The 18,071-nt window shown below is 48.5% G+C and overlaps 1 protein-coding gene across 2 annotated transcripts in view; it reads right to left on the bottom strand.

The window, feature by feature from the left end:
* Positions 1-2,375: 2,375 nt before the first annotated feature.
* Positions 2,376-18,071, bottom strand: part of FBP1 (fructose-bisphosphatase 1) — a 34,556-nt gene continuing 18,860 nt past the window's right edge. For both annotated transcript variants that reach the window (XM_010348761.3, XM_074395630.1), the window contains 5 exons: positions 15,401-15,493; positions 9,051-9,191; positions 6,088-6,225; positions 4,724-4,843; positions 2,376-2,828 (listed from right to left, as the gene is read on the bottom strand). In XM_010348761.3, the coding sequence (XP_010347063.1) occupies positions 2,637-2,828; positions 4,724-4,843; positions 6,088-6,225; positions 9,051-9,191; positions 15,401-15,493 (684 nt within the window). In that variant the 3' untranslated portion in view covers positions 2,376-2,636. The remainder of the gene's footprint in view (positions 2,829-4,723; positions 4,844-6,087; positions 6,226-9,050; positions 9,192-15,400; positions 15,494-18,071) is intronic.

The following is an 18,071-nucleotide window of genomic DNA, read 5'->3' as shown; positions in this document are numbered from 1 at the left end:
AAGCTAAGACAGTCAGTTTTTTCCTCCGGGGAAATTGGTGCAAGGCATGGAGACACAGTGGACTGCATGACCGTGCTGGGACAGAGGATGTGTCCTCGGGATTAGGAAGGCAGTGGGTGCTGGGTTCAGGAGAGTCCCCTGAAGCTTTCCAACAAATTCCCTTTCTGCCTTAGCCAGAATAAACAAGTGTCGGCTACCTACAGTGAAAATGACCTTAACTACAATAGATATGACAATTAAATTTTGCAAATGAAGAAAGGGAGACTCAGAGGTTGGAAATGTTACCAAGCTCGGCCAAGCCTAGTCAGCATAGCCTACGTTACGGTGCAGCAGCGAATAAACCTGAAATCCCCATGGCTTAACGGCGATGGTTTCTTTCTCCCTCCCGTCCCGGGCGCACACAGGCAGCTCCTCCAGGCTCCTGCCACGTCATGAACCTGCACAAAGACGCGTGGCATCGGAGGACGGCCCATCCTAATGTAGGTAATCGAGGCTGATCTCATCTTAATTCCCACTTTAGTGAGATCTGCAAAGACCCTCGTTCTAAATGGGGTCACATTGACAGGTTCCAGGGTTTGCACATGGACGCGTCTTTTGTGCGAACACCATTCAGCCCACCACAGGCATCTCGAAACCCCTCCCAATTCCGGACATGGAGCCTAGGCCACAGTGGGAAACTCTGGGAACCAGGGATGCTCAGGTGAGCTTTGACCTCCCTCCTGGTCACAGGGAGTTCCTTCAAATGCCCGGTGGCACGTGCTATCGCTAGCCTGCCACGGTGGCGAGGCCAGGGAGTCAGATGCCTCCATTCAAGCTGGACGGATGCTTTCCTAACCTTTGACAAAGGACTGAGCAGCAAGCACACCACAGTGGAGCAGCTTCTCTGCAGATTTGCTTACAAGACTTAGAATGTGACTTTCAGGTCAAGTATGATCGTAACTGGGAAGTAGGTTAGGAACCTCTAAGAATGCTACAGGGAAACAGCACTGGGGTGTGGGGTGCCATCTCAATAGCAGAAAAGGGTCAGGTGGGTTGGCTCATGCCTGTAATCCCAGAACTTTGGTGGGCTGAGGCGGGCAGATCACTTGAGGTCAGGAGTTCAAGACCAGCCTGGTCAACATGGTGAAACCCCATCTCTACTAAAAATACAAAAATTAGTCAGGCGTGGTGGTGCATGCCTGTAATCTCAGCTACTCAGGAGGCTGGGGCAGGAAAACAGAACTGCTTGAACCTGGGAGGTAGAGGTTGCAGTGAGCCAAGATTGGGCCACCGCATTCCAAGCTAGAGGACAGAGAGAGACTCCATCTCAAAAAAAAAAAAAAAAAAAAAAAAAAAAGGCAGGAAAAGGCTCCCAGACCACAGGTCTCTCCCTCCATGCTTTGAGAACCAGATGCCAGCTGAGTTACAAAAAGTTTAAAACTCAAAAGGTGCTTTGTGCATCAGGGGACTTTCCAGAGGGCAGCCCCAGCTGGAGTGGGGAAATACTGGCGTTGGGTGTGGTCAGCAGACAGAAGGCGATCCAGGGCTGAAAATCACAGTTTCCTGCTGGGAGAGTGTGGTGTGAGTAGGGAGTGTTTGGAGGGGAAGGAGCAGGATTGACCCAGACACCTGTTTTTAGTTCCCAAGTGGAATTATATGGATAGATATATTTTAAATCTAGCACTAGAGGAGGGCCACTTAGGTGTTACCTAGCACCTGAGAGAGCTTGCCGCAATCTTGGACTCTGGTCCAGGAAGACCAGGGTCAGTGGAGGCAGATACCATGTCTATAGAGAGTTTAGTGAGGAGCCCGCTTGCTTGCAACAAATTGCATTTCCTGAATCCCTGTCCTCGTAGTGAACCCTTTATCTATGGTAACCAGACAGTAGGGAGTATTAGGCTTTCAGAGCTGAGTTAAATGCTGTGCTTTTATAGAAAAATCGTCACTTGGTAACAAGTAAACCTTCATTTGCAATCCAGATGGTTACATCCGTGCTTGGGAGGCCAAGGGGTCACACGCAGGTACCACCAGTAAGCCACGAGCTCCCCCATTCTAGGAGGGCATGAGCCACCATGTTCAGGCTGCGCTGTTCCTCAGCTGCAATCCTGAACAAGGCTGAGGAACAATGGACCAGACCCGAATGCGACAACATGCAGGGGAAGCCGTATGCTGGCTCGCAGTGGCCAGACTGCCTGCGTTCAGGTCCCCGCTCTGCCACTCACTGGCCAGAAGCCTGGAGCCTGTTCCTTCACCTCTCCTCGTCCATTCTGTCGTCTATAAAATGGATGATTCAGCGTTTCTGATTCACTGGGTTGTCGTCAAGATCACGTGAGTTACCTAATGTTACACGCGTCGGCAGTCATCGTCGTCATCATTTGACACAAAGCAATGAAGACTTTCTTTAAAAGGAGGAATACGTTTATTTCTCCTGCATCCACTGAAAACATATCTTGCCCCCAGTGGCGTTATGGAGACAGCATTTTGGTTAGGGAGTGCCAAGCATTCTACAGCATCTGATGGTGAAAGCAGCCACGCTTTTATTTCTGCCATCTAGGAATGTGAGGCGCACAGCAGGTCGGGCTGCTGCTGTGCGAGGCAGCCGGTCCGGGTGGAGGCCGGGTGGAGGCCGCCCTCCGGGACGTGGGCAGGGCAGGTGTTCACTGCGCAGAGTGCTTCCGACACCCCTCCAGGAACTCCAGCACGTCGTCGGGGGACCCCAGGACTATCGGTGCCCTCTGGTGGATGTCTGTGGGAACGATGTCTAACACGGCCTCCTTCCCGGTGCTGGCCATGCCCCCCGCCTTCTCCATGACGTAGGCCATGGGGTTGCATTCATACAGCAGTCTCAGCTGGAAAACAGGACCAGAGAGCGGCCTCCTCGTACCAGAAGGTATTGCGTAAAAAAGAGACTTTTCTGCAGCGAAACGCGAAGAGCTGGTGGGAGCTTCCAAGGGAACGGATACTCTCTTTTTCCTTCCTGTGAAGCTGTAAAAGCTCCCCCCCTGCCCGACCTCAGGTTGCAGCTGAGGCCAAACAGTTAACCATTTGGTTAAATTCAACCATGTGTCAAGCCAGGACCAGCGATAGATTACCTGATGCAAATGTGAGACAGACCACCTGCATACTGGACAGAATGACGTTTTGGCAGAAGCGAGCATTGCCTTCTCTTTATAGCATGGAAACTGGACTTAATGAGTGACTGTGTGTGTTGGATGGAGCTTCGCCTATTCTAAATGCATTAAATAAATCCACGGTGGTGTCTGGCTACAGACATCTGGAAAGCAGACTGGCTCGTCCAAACAGTGTGATATTGTTTGCAACTCGGCATGCATTCCTTTTACGATTCTCTGAAGGCTTGTGGGTTGAAATTCAGTGTATTCCATATCTTGGCATAGACTTTTGCATATTAACTTTTGTATCGTATGCCTTTCCATGCAGTCTGCCTACTGAGCCACAGCTTTCTGCAGGTGTTTCCCGACTCTATTTCTATATAGGTGTCATGCTACTTTTGAAAAACTGGGAAAAAAAAAAAAACCACAGGAGCCTCAATATTTGTGTTCAGGAACAATTTGGGGGGCTTTAGAGAAAAGTTCTGGAAAGAAGGCTAATCACACAGGTTGAGATGCCCGAGGCAGCTACAGCTGGGTAATGTTTTCAGTAAATAGAAACACCTTCACTCTGGATGCCACATGCTGCAGACAGACCTGAATACATCCAAGTACACAGGTTTCCAATGAGTTTAAGGGGATTGTTGTTCCTGTTTTCTTGCATTAAAAAAAAATAAAAATAAAAAGGCAGTTGGGCGTGGTGGCTCACACCTGTAATACCAGTACTTTGGGAGGCCAAGGCGGGTGGATCACTTGAGGTTAGGAGTTCAGGACAACGTGGTGAAACCCCGTCTCTACTAAAAATATAAAAAGTAGCTGGGCATGGTGGTGGGCACCTGTAATCCCAGCTACTTGGGAGGCTGAAGCAGGAGAATCGCTTGAACCTGGGAGGCGGAGGTTGCAGTGAACTGAGATCACGCCACTGCACTCCAGCCTAGGTAACAGAGTAAGACTCTGTCACAAAAAAAAAAAAAAAAAAAAAAAAAGCCATCTGTCCACAGGGAAAACATAAGGAGGACGCAATACTTGGGAAGGAAGCGCACTGTCACGCTGGCAGAAGGAAAGCCAGGGCAGCTCTGAGCCAGCGTGCGGAGGCACAGCTGCCGAGAACACCGTGGGCTTGGACTAGTGGGTCGGTGGCGACGGCCACCTAAAAGCCCTAGGTTTCCCCAGAGACTCTTTCGTCCCCTAAAAGGTAACATTTTCCAAGTAGGAGCTGTTGACTCACTAGTTACCTCCGTTTTACACCTTTTGAAAGCAATCAAAGACTTCTGTTGGGAATACGTATTTGATTTGCTGCCTTGGAAGTGAAGCTGGGTTGTTTCCTTTCACTTTATGAGTGGAATTCATTTTGCCCAAGCCGAGCCACGTACCCACTGGAAGCCCTAAGGACTGTTAGTCCGTCCTGACCATTAATTCCCTTTTGCCACAGCACTGGAAGGGCTCTCGAGACGATTTTTATCTTTAGTTGATATAATCTGGCTTTATCTTTAATCCACACGAGAATATGCTACAGACAACCTTAGGGGTCTACCGTGGAGCGTAACCGCCAGCAAAACCTTTCTTCTTCCTAAACCAAATCACGTGGGCTGCAAGTGAAATCTGCTCCTCACTTCCTCTCCTGGGGACACACTTACCTTTCCGTTGGGGCTCTTCTTGTTAGCGGGGTACAGAAATATCCCTCCATAGACCAGAGTGCGGTGAACATCAGCCACCATGGAGCCCACGTACCGGGCACCATAGGGGGCTGAATTATCCTGCAAGGTTAAGATCAGCAATAATTAGGGTTGCAGAAAATAAAAAAAGAGGATTTTCTTTGTGTCTCCAAAGTTTCTTTGATTCCACATCCATTCACAGAGCACCTACGAGGGCTGCATTTGGGGCTGTGCTAAAAAAAAAACGTGATGAGAATCCTGTTCTTAATAAATAGAAAATGGAAAAATGGAGACAGCCTCTCATCATCTCACAGTAGGTCAGATTACCCACAGAGGCCCCAACAAGGGTATGGTTGATTCTGGCTATGGAGCTGATGCAGGCATTACTAAATTTATACCATTTAGTAACAGCTTAAAGGCTGAGAAGGTCTGTTACCAAGCTGAAGAACTGGGCAGGGCTGGGAGTCCGTGTGTATTTTACAGGACAGGAAACTGCAAAAGCATCTGCTTAGCAATGAGGGAAATGGACCTGGAGGAGCAGCCTGCGGGACGCGGGTGTGCCAGTGCAGAGGCTGGGGGCGGGAGGGGAATCCAGGGTAAGGTGAAAGGAGAGATGAATAAGCTGGAGAGAGAGCCTGGGGCGGATCTGAGGCTCCCTGAACATCCTACAAACAACATTGGAGCTTCATGTCCAGCAAACAGCAGCCATCAATGGCTTTTAAACAAAGAAAGGACAAAATCCGATATTCCACATAGAGTGAGCTCCACACTCAGCCATTTCTTCTCTTCATGTTCACTAGCTTGTAGCCTCTTTAGGAAGACGCCACAGTGGGCCTGCTCAGTCTCGAGATGATTGACAGATGCACCTCGGGCAGGCCCGGTGAGGGGCAGACACCACCTGGCAGGCATTCGGGTGGGGCAACCACATTTCGTGCCATCTGGGACCATGGACCCCAGAAGGGAAGATGCTTTATTGCCATGAATTCATATGTTTGATTAACTTTATCATCCTAATTTCCTTCTGCCAGGAGAAAGGAGCAAAGGCTGAAATGGAGACTCTGCGTTTGATGTCTCAGGGCAAGAATTCCAGTCCCCAGTGCTAAGGTGAGAACTTCATCATGGGCTCAGTGTAGACAGAAGCCCAATCTACTCCATCCCTGCTTCCCTTCCCCTCCGGGGTAAATCACCAACCAACAGATTTCCACACCGCTCAGGATGCCCACATGAGGTCCAAGGCCCTCGATCCCAAGGGTGGCTTTCATCTCGGGGGGATGCCCCTGCCTCCAGAATGGCCCCTGGTGCCAGATGCCCAGACCCAGCACCACCCTCCCTAGACCCTCACTTACTGGGGGGAACTTCTTCCTCTGGACATACTCAGTGACAGCAGGGTCAAAGTCCTTGGCGTAACCCTCGTTAAGGCTGTAGATTTTACCTTTCTTTTTGATCTTCACATCCTTGTCCACCAAAATGAACTCCCCGATGGCCTTTTGAGACAAGGAAGGAAAGGCGGAGAGATGAGGAGCACACCCTCTCCCCCAGGCCTGGATGAGGCAGGCGACGGGCTGGGCTGCGCTGGGCTGGGGTCATGGCCACCGGCACAGCTCATCCTGGGCCCCGCGACACCTGCCAGATTCTCCTGGAACTGAATGGGGTGAATGGAGGCAAGAGGATGCTGGAGAACCCATCAGGGTGGTAACGGAGCGTTCAACTTTGTTTGCAAATGATTTCAGTAAAAGAAGGAGGAAACCACACAGAAATAGGGAGAGCAGACTCGTAAAACCACAAAGCCTGCAAGAGAGTAAGAACTGGGTGTCCAAAGCCAGACAAGATGCATGTGTCTTCATCCAACAGAAAACAAGAGCTGGTTCAGGCGGCAGGCTCTCAGGAGACACGGGCCACTGTGGGATCAGTCCCAAGTGACACTCAAGTGTTCAGTGATGTTCTTGGCTTTACGTTACTATCTTGATGAAAGTTCTCCCAAAAGGACAAAGTAGAACCCCGAGTTTTGAGTCCCGCGTAGGTAACTTCTTGGCCTTTGCTCGTTGGCATCCAAAGCTTTTCTGACTGCCTCCTCCCACACGGCCCAGTGTTAAGCTTAGGCCTCTAAGCTTGGGGTTCTTCAAAGGAGATTTGGATCTGGGGGAAAAGCGTTGCAGAAGTCTCCCTGCTCCGGACTGGGGACTGTTACGGGTTCAGGCTCTGCCCATTTAGGACAGGCTTGACCGTTGACACAAGAGTTGAAAAGAAAAAGGGCCTATCAACACCTCTCTGCGTAGCCATTTATTCCCACAGCAAAAACTGGTTCCTACTCATACGGAGTACATTGAAATCAGACAGTCGGGGAGGGAGGGAGGGAAGAATTCACAGTGGCCATTGAAAGGTGTCATTGGAAGTGATTCCTCTTTTTTACTTTTATGTCTTTTTCAGTATCTTCAAAATGCTTGACCACAAATATACAGGAATATTCTTTTATCATCGGTACGAAAATAAATAACTGTCTTTAACAAAAAATGTATAGAAAAGAAAGCCATCTCACAACAGATGCTCTATGCAGAGTACAGGGGCCAGCCAGACTGTCCACGGTGCAAAGGGGGTAAGTTTGTGTATGGAGATGAAACATAAACGCTCCCAGGAAGTTAATGCCTGCTAGAAACCCAGGTACAGCTGTCACAGTGGTTTTAATGGGAACCGTCAGCCTGGCGTTGCAGCAAGCCCAAACCAAGAGGAAGCACTTAGCATCTCCCTGGTGGGAGGCTCACCCCCCCACCCCCACACCCCATCTGGCACAGCAAGGAGAAAGGCGGGAATCAAATCCCAGCAGGCCTGCACGGTTTTGCACTTCCAAACATTTAGGACTGAGGAGGGTAAAGACTCTCAAACACACAGAAACGTCCCTACGGAGACTCTCATCTGCAATCTGGAAACAAGAAAAGACTTAATGTTTTTTCTGCTTCTGCCAACTCAAAGGTAACACAGAAGGCACTAGAAGAATGGGAAGCAGTCAGGGTCTGGTGAGGCACCATCAGCAAATAGAATGGTGCCTGAAATCACATCCTGGGCTCAGGTGGAACTTTGCTCTGGTTCTGCCACTGACTCCCCCACCCCACCCCTACCCAGGTCACCGCATTTGGAGACTTTACCTAGCACTACTACCCTACCCTTGTTTATCTGTTAAGCACCCATGCTTCCAAGGAGGCAAAAGTCCACTTCCCTAACAGCCTGGGGCAAAGGCAGCCTGTGTTGAGTTAGCCTTCCCGCCACACACAGACCTGGCCTCCACAGAGGGTCCCCACTCCCTGTGTGCTCCTGGGGTTCACTCTGCCAGCAACAAGCACTTTATACACAGTTCAGTAATGTCACAGGACGACATCCCTAAAAGTTGAAATGTTGGCCGGGCCCGGCGGCTCAAGCCTGTAATCCCAGCACTTTGGGAGGCCAAGGCGGGCAGATCACCTGAGGTCAGGAGTTCGAGACCATCCTGGCCAACACGGCGAAAACCCATCTCTACTAAAAATACAAAAATTAGCCAGGCGTGGTGGCACACGCCTGTAGTCCCAGCTACTTGGGAGGCTGAGGCAAAAGAATCACTTAAACCTGGGAGGCAGAGGTTGCAGTCAGCTGAGATCACACCATTGCACTGTACCTGGGTGACAGAAAAAAAAAAAAATCCTGCAAGCGTTAACTGAAGGTTTGTGTAAATGTACACAAGTAAATGTGGGAGCTATTTTTGAAGAAACAATGCTGTCTTCTGCTTCAGTGGGGACACCCATTCATCTCAGGAAAACAGCCTTTTGGTGAATAAAGTAGAAAAGCTAGAAATGGATACAGTTGATGCCAAACAGAATATCTACAGCCCCAAGCGGTCCATAAATGCATTTTAGTTGGCCAGCATAGTGTTGTACACATCTAGAAACTTTATGTTTTTTACAATCCAGTGTTTCTTGAACCACTAGAAGCCTTGGCAAGGCAGGGCCTCTCCCCACAATTGTAATTGCTGGAATTCTCCAGTTCACCCCAGTCCCACCCTTGCACCCCGCCCCCTTCCCCAGCACATTTCATCATCAGTACGACCTGCCCGGGTCATTTGAGTAACAGCTGCTCTGAGGAATTCACATGGGAACGAAGACCCCCTCTCGTGAGGAGATGCCATTTCTCGCCTCTGTAGTCTGCTCGGGAGGCAGACCTGGTCTCCGTCTCCTGCCCGCTTCCCACCCCACAACATCATCTCTGTCCCTCCCACCTCCACATACCCCCGCCAGGCCCCACACATAGCATTCGTTTGCCCGCAGCTTCCTGGGAGATCTCTCACCGGGTCCAGCATGAAGCAGTTGACCCCACAGTCCATGGCGAGGACCAGCATGGTGGCACTGCCATACAGCGCGTAGCCAGCCGCCACCAGGTTCCGGCCTGGCTGCAGAGCGTCCTTCTCGGAAGGCTCATCAGTTGATTGCTAGAGCAAGAAAGAAATCAGAGAATGTTTTTGTTTTGTTTTGTGATTCTTTTTTAAATTCAACCGTTCACAGGAGGCATTATCAACGTGCTCTTCTTTCTTTTTTTTTTTTTTTTTTTTCTTTCTTATTCCCATCCCAGGATCTCCATGATCTCATACCAATATTGCATCAGGTTCAAAGTCTTTTTTTTTTTTTTAATGAAAGAAAGAAAGAGAAAGGGGGAGAGAGAACAGGAGTCTTCAAGGTGCTCTTCTAATGAAATAGAGCATCTTCCCAGAGGGGCCTTCCCACACACGTCGGCAATATCCTGATTAGATTACCATGGCAGCCTTCCCACCAGAACCCCAATTTCCTGCATCTGGATCCCTCTTTCCAATCAGGGCCCTCCTCCAATTTTTCTAATGTGATATTCCCTCATCTCTCCACTGTCACTTCCAAAAACAAGCATGCCTTCTCGCCAGCTCCCACTAATTTAATCTTATTACGGGCATCCATCTCTTTCACCTACCTACTCCATCTTTCTTTAAACAAATTAACACTGGGCTGCAGGGCAGGCAGTCTGGGGAGGAAATCGGTTTTGCAAGCTCTTGCTGCTTCGGCCCATACCCCGCTGAGCGTGTGGTCTGTGTCACTCACACGTCAGGGAAATTCTCAGAAATGCGGGAACTCTGAATATCTCCCCAGAGTCACTACGGGGTAGAGCAGATGCTGTCCACTGTTTTAACCGTGAGGCACAGGAAGGAGCACAGATTACATCACAACCCAGTGCTCGCACACATGCGCACGTACACACACACACACACACGCACCCCAAAACGTTACCAAAATACTAGCCACGCTTAGAACATGACATGCGCTGTAACCCATTTCTTCTTCGTTAAAAACACAGCCCACTGGGTCACGTGGCCCAGAGTTTTTCTAACGCTAGGGAAGGGAGCCCTTAAAGAGGCGGCTCCCAACCACTGATCTCTTACTATGAATGATCTTTATTGACACTGGATGCACCTGTTTGGTTATCAAAATGGCCCCAAACCTTTCAGCTTGGACACCCTCTGCTTGAATTAAACAGAAATAAAAATGCGCAATTGCCCAAACTTCACTTATTTTTTCCCAGACTCCAGCAGCTGAGCATAAGCAGGAGCATCTGTATCGTGCAGCGGAAGAGAGAACTGTCACCCCAGCAAAACATTCCAGGTAATTTCTTCCCAGAACTTTCAAATGCAGCCCAAAGACCACCTGCATTAGAATCACCTGGGATGCTTCCTAAAAATGCACATTCACAGGTGGGTGCCGTGGCTCACCCCCATAATCCCGGCACTTTGGGAGGCTGAGGTAGGAGGATCACTTGAGGCCAGGAGTTTGAGACCAGCCTGTGCAACACAGGGAGACACCATCTTTACAAAAAAAAATTTTTTTAAATAAGCCGGGCATGGTGGCATGTGCCCGTGGCTACCAAGGAGGCGGAGGTGGGAAGATCGCATGAGCCTGGGAGGTCGAGGCTGCAGTGAGCCATGATCATGCCACTGCACATGCCTGGGTGGCAGAATGAGAACCTGCCTCTTTAAGAAAAAGAAAAGAAATGCATATTCTGGGACCACAGCCTGGACACACTGTCAGACTTTCCATGGCGAGACCAGAGAACCTGCATTGCACTGAGCACCGGGGTGACCTTCACACTCAAGTGTTAGAACTACTCATGTCAATGAGAAAACTACAAACCCATTTCTCCCCCTCTTCCACCCGGTCCTTGCCCCTCCTGGTTTTCACCTGGGGAGCTGATTGGTTAACTGCTTGCACTGGGTTATTTGATTCAGTTCGGTTTATATTCACCAGATACTGCAGTGAAGCTAAACACAGACTAAATACAGGATCAAAACTTTTGAGTTTTCCCTAATTCCAAATTTTGCCAATGCACAACCTTGAAAAGGGCAATTAATGGCCTTTGTCAACGTGCGCCGCCTGTCAGAGGCTCATTTTAACAATCACCAGCTTCCCTTGAAGCCAGGGACACAGTGGGAGGACTCAGGATTCTAACTCTCCTCTCCTTCCACTGCAGGCTTCAAGTAACCAGTTCCCTGCCAAGAAAGACCCCCTCACCCAGAGATTCACCTCGCCCAAAACCATCCATGTCTGCCTATGGCAAAGGGGCAAAAGTAAACAGCCTTTCCCTGACATACGGTCACCAAACGCTCTACACCAGGCGTCCCCAAACTACGGCCCGCGGGCGGCATGCGGCCCCCTGAGGCCATTTATCCGGCCCCGCCGCACTTCAGGAAGGGGCACCTCTTTCATTGGTGGTCAGTGAGAGAAGCACAGTGTGTGGCAGCCCTCCAACAGTCTGAGGGACAGTGAACTGCCCCCTGTGTAAAAAGTCTGGGGACGCCTGCTCTACACTTACACTTCTTCACATGGAATAAAAAATAGTAGTTGGCCGGGCGCAGTGGCTCACGCCTGTAATCCCAGCACTTTGGGAGGATGAGGCAGGCAGATCACGAGGTCAGGAGTTCAAGACCAGACTGCCCAAGATCGTGAAACCCTGTCTCTACTAAAACAATACAAAAATTAGCTGGGCATGGTGGCTTGTGACTGTAATCCCCTTGGGAGGCTGAGGTAGGAGAACTGCTTGAACCGGGACCCAGGAGGCAGAGGTTGCAGTAAGCTGAGATCGCGCCACTGCACGCCAGCCTGGGCTACAGAGTGAGACTCCATCTCAACAACAACAAAAAATACCAGTCACACTTGTCTATCACACACATTCTCAAAACAAAGAGAAAATAATCCCACCGAGCCATGAATTTGGAGGAATTCTTTTCTAGCCCAGCCCCTTTCGAAGTCCCTACTCCAAACGCTCAGCAATGCATGCCTTTCCTCCAAGGGATGAGAATGGGGCATTTGGCAAAATTAGAAAACTCTGGATCCTTCCTTTCCCCGCCTATCGGAGGCCACCACCGGCTGCAGGCACTGGTTCTGTTTTATTCCATGTCATCGCATAGGGAGGAGGAGGCACATAAATGGGGGACCTGCGTGAGGGAGACTGTCATGTCTACAGTGGTCTTTTCTGAGGGGAAACCAAACCCCCCTTTTCTGAAACTCTGCTTTTGTGGTGGGGGCTGGGTATTTGTAAAGTATGTTGCAATTTAGAGTATGTCCAGCAGAGGGTGATCAGGCTAGAGAAAGGTCTCAAACCCATCTCCTGCCAAAGACGTTCAGCTTAAAGGAAAAAAACAGTGGGAGTGGTGGGATTATGGCGAGGTCAGGAAAGCTGTTTCCAAACATGTCAAAGAATCTTATTTTCTTATGCTCTAAAAAGCCAAATGAGCAAAACAAACAGATTTCAACTCAATACTTGGACAAACCATGATGGTTACCCAGCATCGCGGGAGAATTTGCCCTGTCAGGATGTGTCCACCCTGACACTGGTGGGGCCAGGCACTGTGGCTCACACCTGTAATCCCAGCACTTTGGGAAGCCGAGGCGGGAGGATCGCTTGAGCCCAGGAGTTCAAGACCAGCCTGGGTAACATAGTGATGAACCATCCTCCCCATCTCTACAGAAAATACAAAAATCAGCCAGGTGTGGTGGTGCACACCTGTAGTCCCAGCTACTCAGGAGGCTGAAGTGGGAGGACGGCTTAAGCCCGGGAGGGTGAGGCTGTAGTGAGCCATGATGGTGCCACTGCACTCCAGCCTGGGCAACATAGCAAGGCCGTGTCTCCAAAGAAAAAAAAGAAAGAAAAAGGAAAAAGAGGAGGAAGAAAACGAAGGAGGAGAAGGAGGAAAAGGAGGCGGAGGAGGAGGAGGAGGCGGCGGAGGTGGCAGCGGAGGCGGAGGCTGCGGCGGAGGCGGAGGAGGCTAGCCAACCATCACCTCTGCAGAAAGCAGGAAAAATCCGCTTGGAAGCATTATAGATGTTGATGTCTATGCTTCATGACCCTCAACTGGTTTTAATTGTTTCAAGCAATCAGTAAGGTTTCCAAAACCAGAAATGACTTAGAGCTCTGGGTCAGACTCATCATCACTCACTGTCTTTTAATAAAGCCACTTCTGGTTTATTGAGAAGAGAGCCGAGACTTATTGTGGATAATTCTAACATTTGTAATTCCAGCTGCTGTTGCAAGCTGGTTTGATTTTTTTCTAGTTGATAGCCAATGTCTCTCAATTTCCCAGGTTTTTTTTTTTCCTTAAAAGAGTATTATTTGGGGGGACTGAGATGGAGAATGGGGTTAGCAAACATCAACACTGCTTTAGTTGTGGTTAACTCATTAGCCTGAGGTCTTCCTCTGCAGGGAAGCATTTTGCTACAAGCTTCTCTTTCAATGCTGTGGATTTGATACTTTGCAAGGCAAATTGCATTTCTGCACCTCCACAACAGAAACGGTATGTTCCTTGGCAAGACTTGGAAAAGGGATGAATTGTTGCCTTTTTGCCTTTCTGGTATGAGAATTGAAATCTTCTATTCCTCAGACCGGTTTTGATGTGCATCTGCCCCTTACCCAAGATAAAAGCAGAATACACTCTAATGACCAAAGATAACTGTGCCATGGGAGGGGGGGGGGTCTACTTTCCACATATTTGAAAGGAAATTATGTATAATACCAGACAATAAGTCACGTTTAGAGATAAAGTGCAAATCTGGGTCTCAGTTCTTAAGTTAACAGGCCTTTGTGTCCTGGAACAGAGTTCAGATGAACAAAAACTGCTTCACTGGTTCCAGCCTGTGAGGTTTTATTTCTGAAATAAACAAGAGCTGAATAGAGAATGGTATACCAGACTTGGAAGACTTAGAAGGGGGTGGTGGTGGGGGGGTGGTAAGGGCTAAAAAAACCTACATATTGGATACAATTTATACTATTCCCTGAGATGTAAACTGAAATTTCAGACTTCATCACTACACAATTCATTCATGTCACCAAAAACGGCTTGTACCCTCAAAAGCTGTTAAAATAAAACAAGAGCTAAAGCTAAGAGGACTTACCTTGGATTTTATCATGTTTCCTGATGGGCAAATGGGTTTTCATTTTATTTTTTGCTTATTTGTATAATTGAGCGCCCTCTCCCCCACTCCCCCCACACCCTCCCCTCTCTCTCTCTCTCTCTCTCTCTCTCTCTCTCTCTCTCTCTCTCTCGGCAGGGCTGGGTTCTCATCCTGTACAGTGTGCTTTCTACAACTTAGAACAAGGCTCAGAAACGTTTTTACGGAGGGACAGATAGTAAACGTCTTAAGTTTTACGGGCCAGTCTCTATCGTAACTACGCAACTTTGGCAGTGTGGTGGAAAATCAGCCGAAGGCAATATGTGAACAAATTGAGTGTGACCATGTGCCAATTAAAGCTTCATTCATGAAGAGTAAAATTTAAAATGGATTATGAAGCATTGTTCTTTAGGGTTTTTTTTTTTTTTTTTCACTGTTTTAAAATGCAAAATGGTAGGCCAGGCGCGGTGGCTCAAGCCTGTAATCCCAGCACTTTGGGAGGCCGAGGCGGGTGGATCACGAGGTCAAGAGATTGAGACCATCCTGGTCAGCACGGTGAAACCCCGTCTCTACTAAAAATACAAAAAAATTAGCTGGGCATGGTGGTGCGTGCCTGTAATCCCAGCTACTCAGGAGGCTGAGGCAGGAGAATTGCCTGAACCCAGGAGGCGGAGGTTGCGGTGAGCCGAGATCACGCCATTGCACTCCAGCCTGGGTAACAAGAGCGAAACTCCGTCTCAAAAAAAAAAACCAAAAAAAACGCAAAATGGTTATCCTTTTTGTTCACAGGCTGTACACATGAGGCCACAGGCTGGACTCAGCCCAGGGCTCATAGCTGATAGACCATTCATTGGGGGACTCAAAGGACAGTTTTGACGTAATCTCTATTGTTATCATATACACTCAACCATCAGTTCACATCGTATTGTCACTATACTGACCCCATACTGCCTGCTTTTTCATAATCTCATTTTCTATCATAAAAGGTAAAATATAGTTAGAAGAGTGAAATATCCTTCTCTTCCCACACATATTTTACCCTACATTCTCTTTCAACAACCTAATGGGTCTTCATCGTGCGATCAGTGCTGAAGCTCAGAACTTGAGACACGGGTCTACGTAAGCCTCACAGAGTTCCATGATCTCCACTCTGCCTGCTGTGCTGCACTGAAATAGGACTGGATGCTCGATCTTAACTTTCGGCCCCAAGCCAAGTGCTTGGGATATCACATCTTACCTTTCTATAGATGCCAAAAATGGTTCCAATGGACACAAGGCAATCGATGTTGGAAGATCCATCAAGGGGATCAAAACAGACCACATATTTACCCTGAGCACAGAAAAAAGAAATGCAGCCTTCAGATGTTATAGCAGGATACACGAAGGGAGTATAATTAGGGAGGATGAATGGGCATTTAGGGGAAAGTTCAAAAACTGTGGGTCATATTTATATTTATTTGTATTGTGTTATGGAAGGTATGAAATGGCATAGAGTGCACACACACACACACACACACACACACACACATTAAACAGAGAAAACACCACTTAGGGCGTGCAGAGGAAGGTAATGGAATACAGACAAGTCATGATTTCCTACACTGTTGATACAGTCGAATCATAATTTTGCATTGAGTTTCCTGGCAGCCAAAAAAAAAAAAAAAGAAAGAAAGAAAGAAAAGAAAAGTTAGTCACTGATTTTCCTTTATTCCTGAGGGGAAAAATAATTCCTCAGGTGAAGCAGAGAATTTGCTGGAGTTGAGATCGACAAGAAACTTCCCGTGCAGGTCTGATAGATGCCCCTTGACGTTGGGTTGCATAGAGTTTTCAAAAATACCCTGGCTGGGCACAGTGGCTCACACCCAATCCTAGCACTTTGGGAGGCTAAGAAGGGAGGATTGGTTGAGCCCAGGAGCTCACTACCAGCCTGTTCTAAGCAAAACAAATCTCTAGCATGAGTCCCCAAGGAGATGACTGTCTGTGATAGTGGGGTGACTGCAGACTCCTGTTCTGAGTGGGATTTTCAGTGGCGTGCAGGAGTAAGCTGGCATCGGCTCTCAGGCACTAACCATGCACACTTCTTCCCAACTCTGCCTTCAGTGATGTCACCGTGGCAGCTTAAAATCAACGATGGGAGAGTATTCACACCATTGACAGAGGCAAGTGGACATATCAGAGGTATGTTTGTTTGCTTTGAGACACAGTTTACCAGCACACCACTGGGAATTTTCCATCTCCAAATTAGCCACTTTCAAATGTGGTTTTTAAACGTCTGTACCAGATTCACGTGATTCCCCATCCGCTTGCTCTTAACAGACCACCCTCACTAATGCAGGAGGATCTGGAACCTGGAACATGGGAACCTGCCTGTCATGAAGGCCCATGGTAGGCAGAGAAGTCTGGTGTGAGCAGCGGAGGATATTAAACAACAAATCTAACCCATATGCCTAAAGCTGCCAAAGACCTTGAATGGCCCAGCAGAGAAAAACATGAACTTCGACTCTGGTATGTAACGCTATTTTAGGAATGATGAAAAACAAGTTCATCGGATGTGGCTCCTGCCCTCTTAATAGGGTTAGGACAGGCAGCCTCTTCATCATCTCATTGTTTTTTTCTACCTCTACTCCTTGACTTTCCCAGTTCCTCTCAAACTGGGAAAGACAGAACTCCATATAATTGCACTTCTAGCCGGGCGCGGTGGCTCACACCTGTAATCCCAGCACTTTGGGAGATCCAGGCGGGTGGATCACGAGGTCAAGAGATCGAGACCATCCTGGTCAACATGGTGAAACCCTGTCTCTACTAAAAATACAAAAAAAAATCAGCTGGGCATGGTGGTTCGTGCCTGTAATCCCAGCTACTCAGGAGGCTGAGGCAGGAGAATTGCCTGAACCCAGGAGGCGGAGGTTGCGGTGAGCCGAGATCGCGCCATTGCACTCCAGCCCGGGTAACAAGAGCAAAACTCCGTCTCAAAAAAAAAAAAATAATAATAATAATAATAATAATAATTGCACTTCTAATCTCAGAAGTTTTGTTTTTTTAATTATAATTGTTTTATAAAAGCTGGACACGGTCTTTCATTTAACAATCTTTTTCAACAGTCATTTGCTATTGGGCCCTCCAATGTGCCAGGCATCACGCTAGACGCTGGAACACAGAAACAAATAAAATCCATTTCCTGCTCTCAAGAAGCAGAGACAAGCCCAGGCGTGGTAGCTCACACCTGTAATCCCAGCACTTTGGGAGGCTCAGGCAGGTGACTCACTTGACGTCAGTTCAAGACCAGCCTGGCCAATATGGTGAAACCTTGTCTCTACTAAAAATATAAGAATTAGCCAGGTGTGGTAGTGGGCACCTGAAATCCCAGCTACTCGGGAGGCTGAGGCAGGAGAATCACTTGAACCCAGGAAGCAGAGGTTGCAGTGAACTGAGATCACGTCACTGTGCTCCATACTGGGCAACAAGAGGGAAAACACTATCTCAAAAAAATAAAAATAAAAAAATAAAAAGCAGCAGCAGCAGAGACAGACCAGTAGGGACTCCAATGCGTACATCAGGGTGGAATTTCCAAGCAGTCTAGGTCAACAGGCGGTTCAGTGTGAAGGTCAGGAATTTGGTGGATGGAGTTGTAGTAAAAGAGGTAGCCAAGAGAAGCCAGGGCTTGGAGATCCTTAAACACGGCAATGAAAAGTTAGAAATGGAGATGAGTCCATGGGCGTCCACTGGAGAGGAGGCAGTGTGGGCCCCGGCAGTCATCTGCACAGTGGCGCAGGGAGGATTCAAGAGCTGGCAGCAGTGAGGAGGAGCTGCGGAAAGACCGCAGGAGGGACCTGTGGGACTCCCAGAAACCCAGCTCAGCGAAGCACGTGGAGGCAGTTGTGACGCTGGGAAGAAAACCAGTGACATTC

Source organism: Saimiri boliviensis, chromosome 2, assembly GCF_048565385.1.
Source record: "Saimiri boliviensis isolate mSaiBol1 chromosome 2, mSaiBol1.pri, whole genome shotgun sequence".
NCBI classification, from domain to species: Eukaryota; Metazoa; Chordata; class Mammalia; order Primates; family Cebidae; genus Saimiri; species Saimiri boliviensis.
This window is presented reverse-complemented; position numbering and strand designations above follow the sequence as displayed.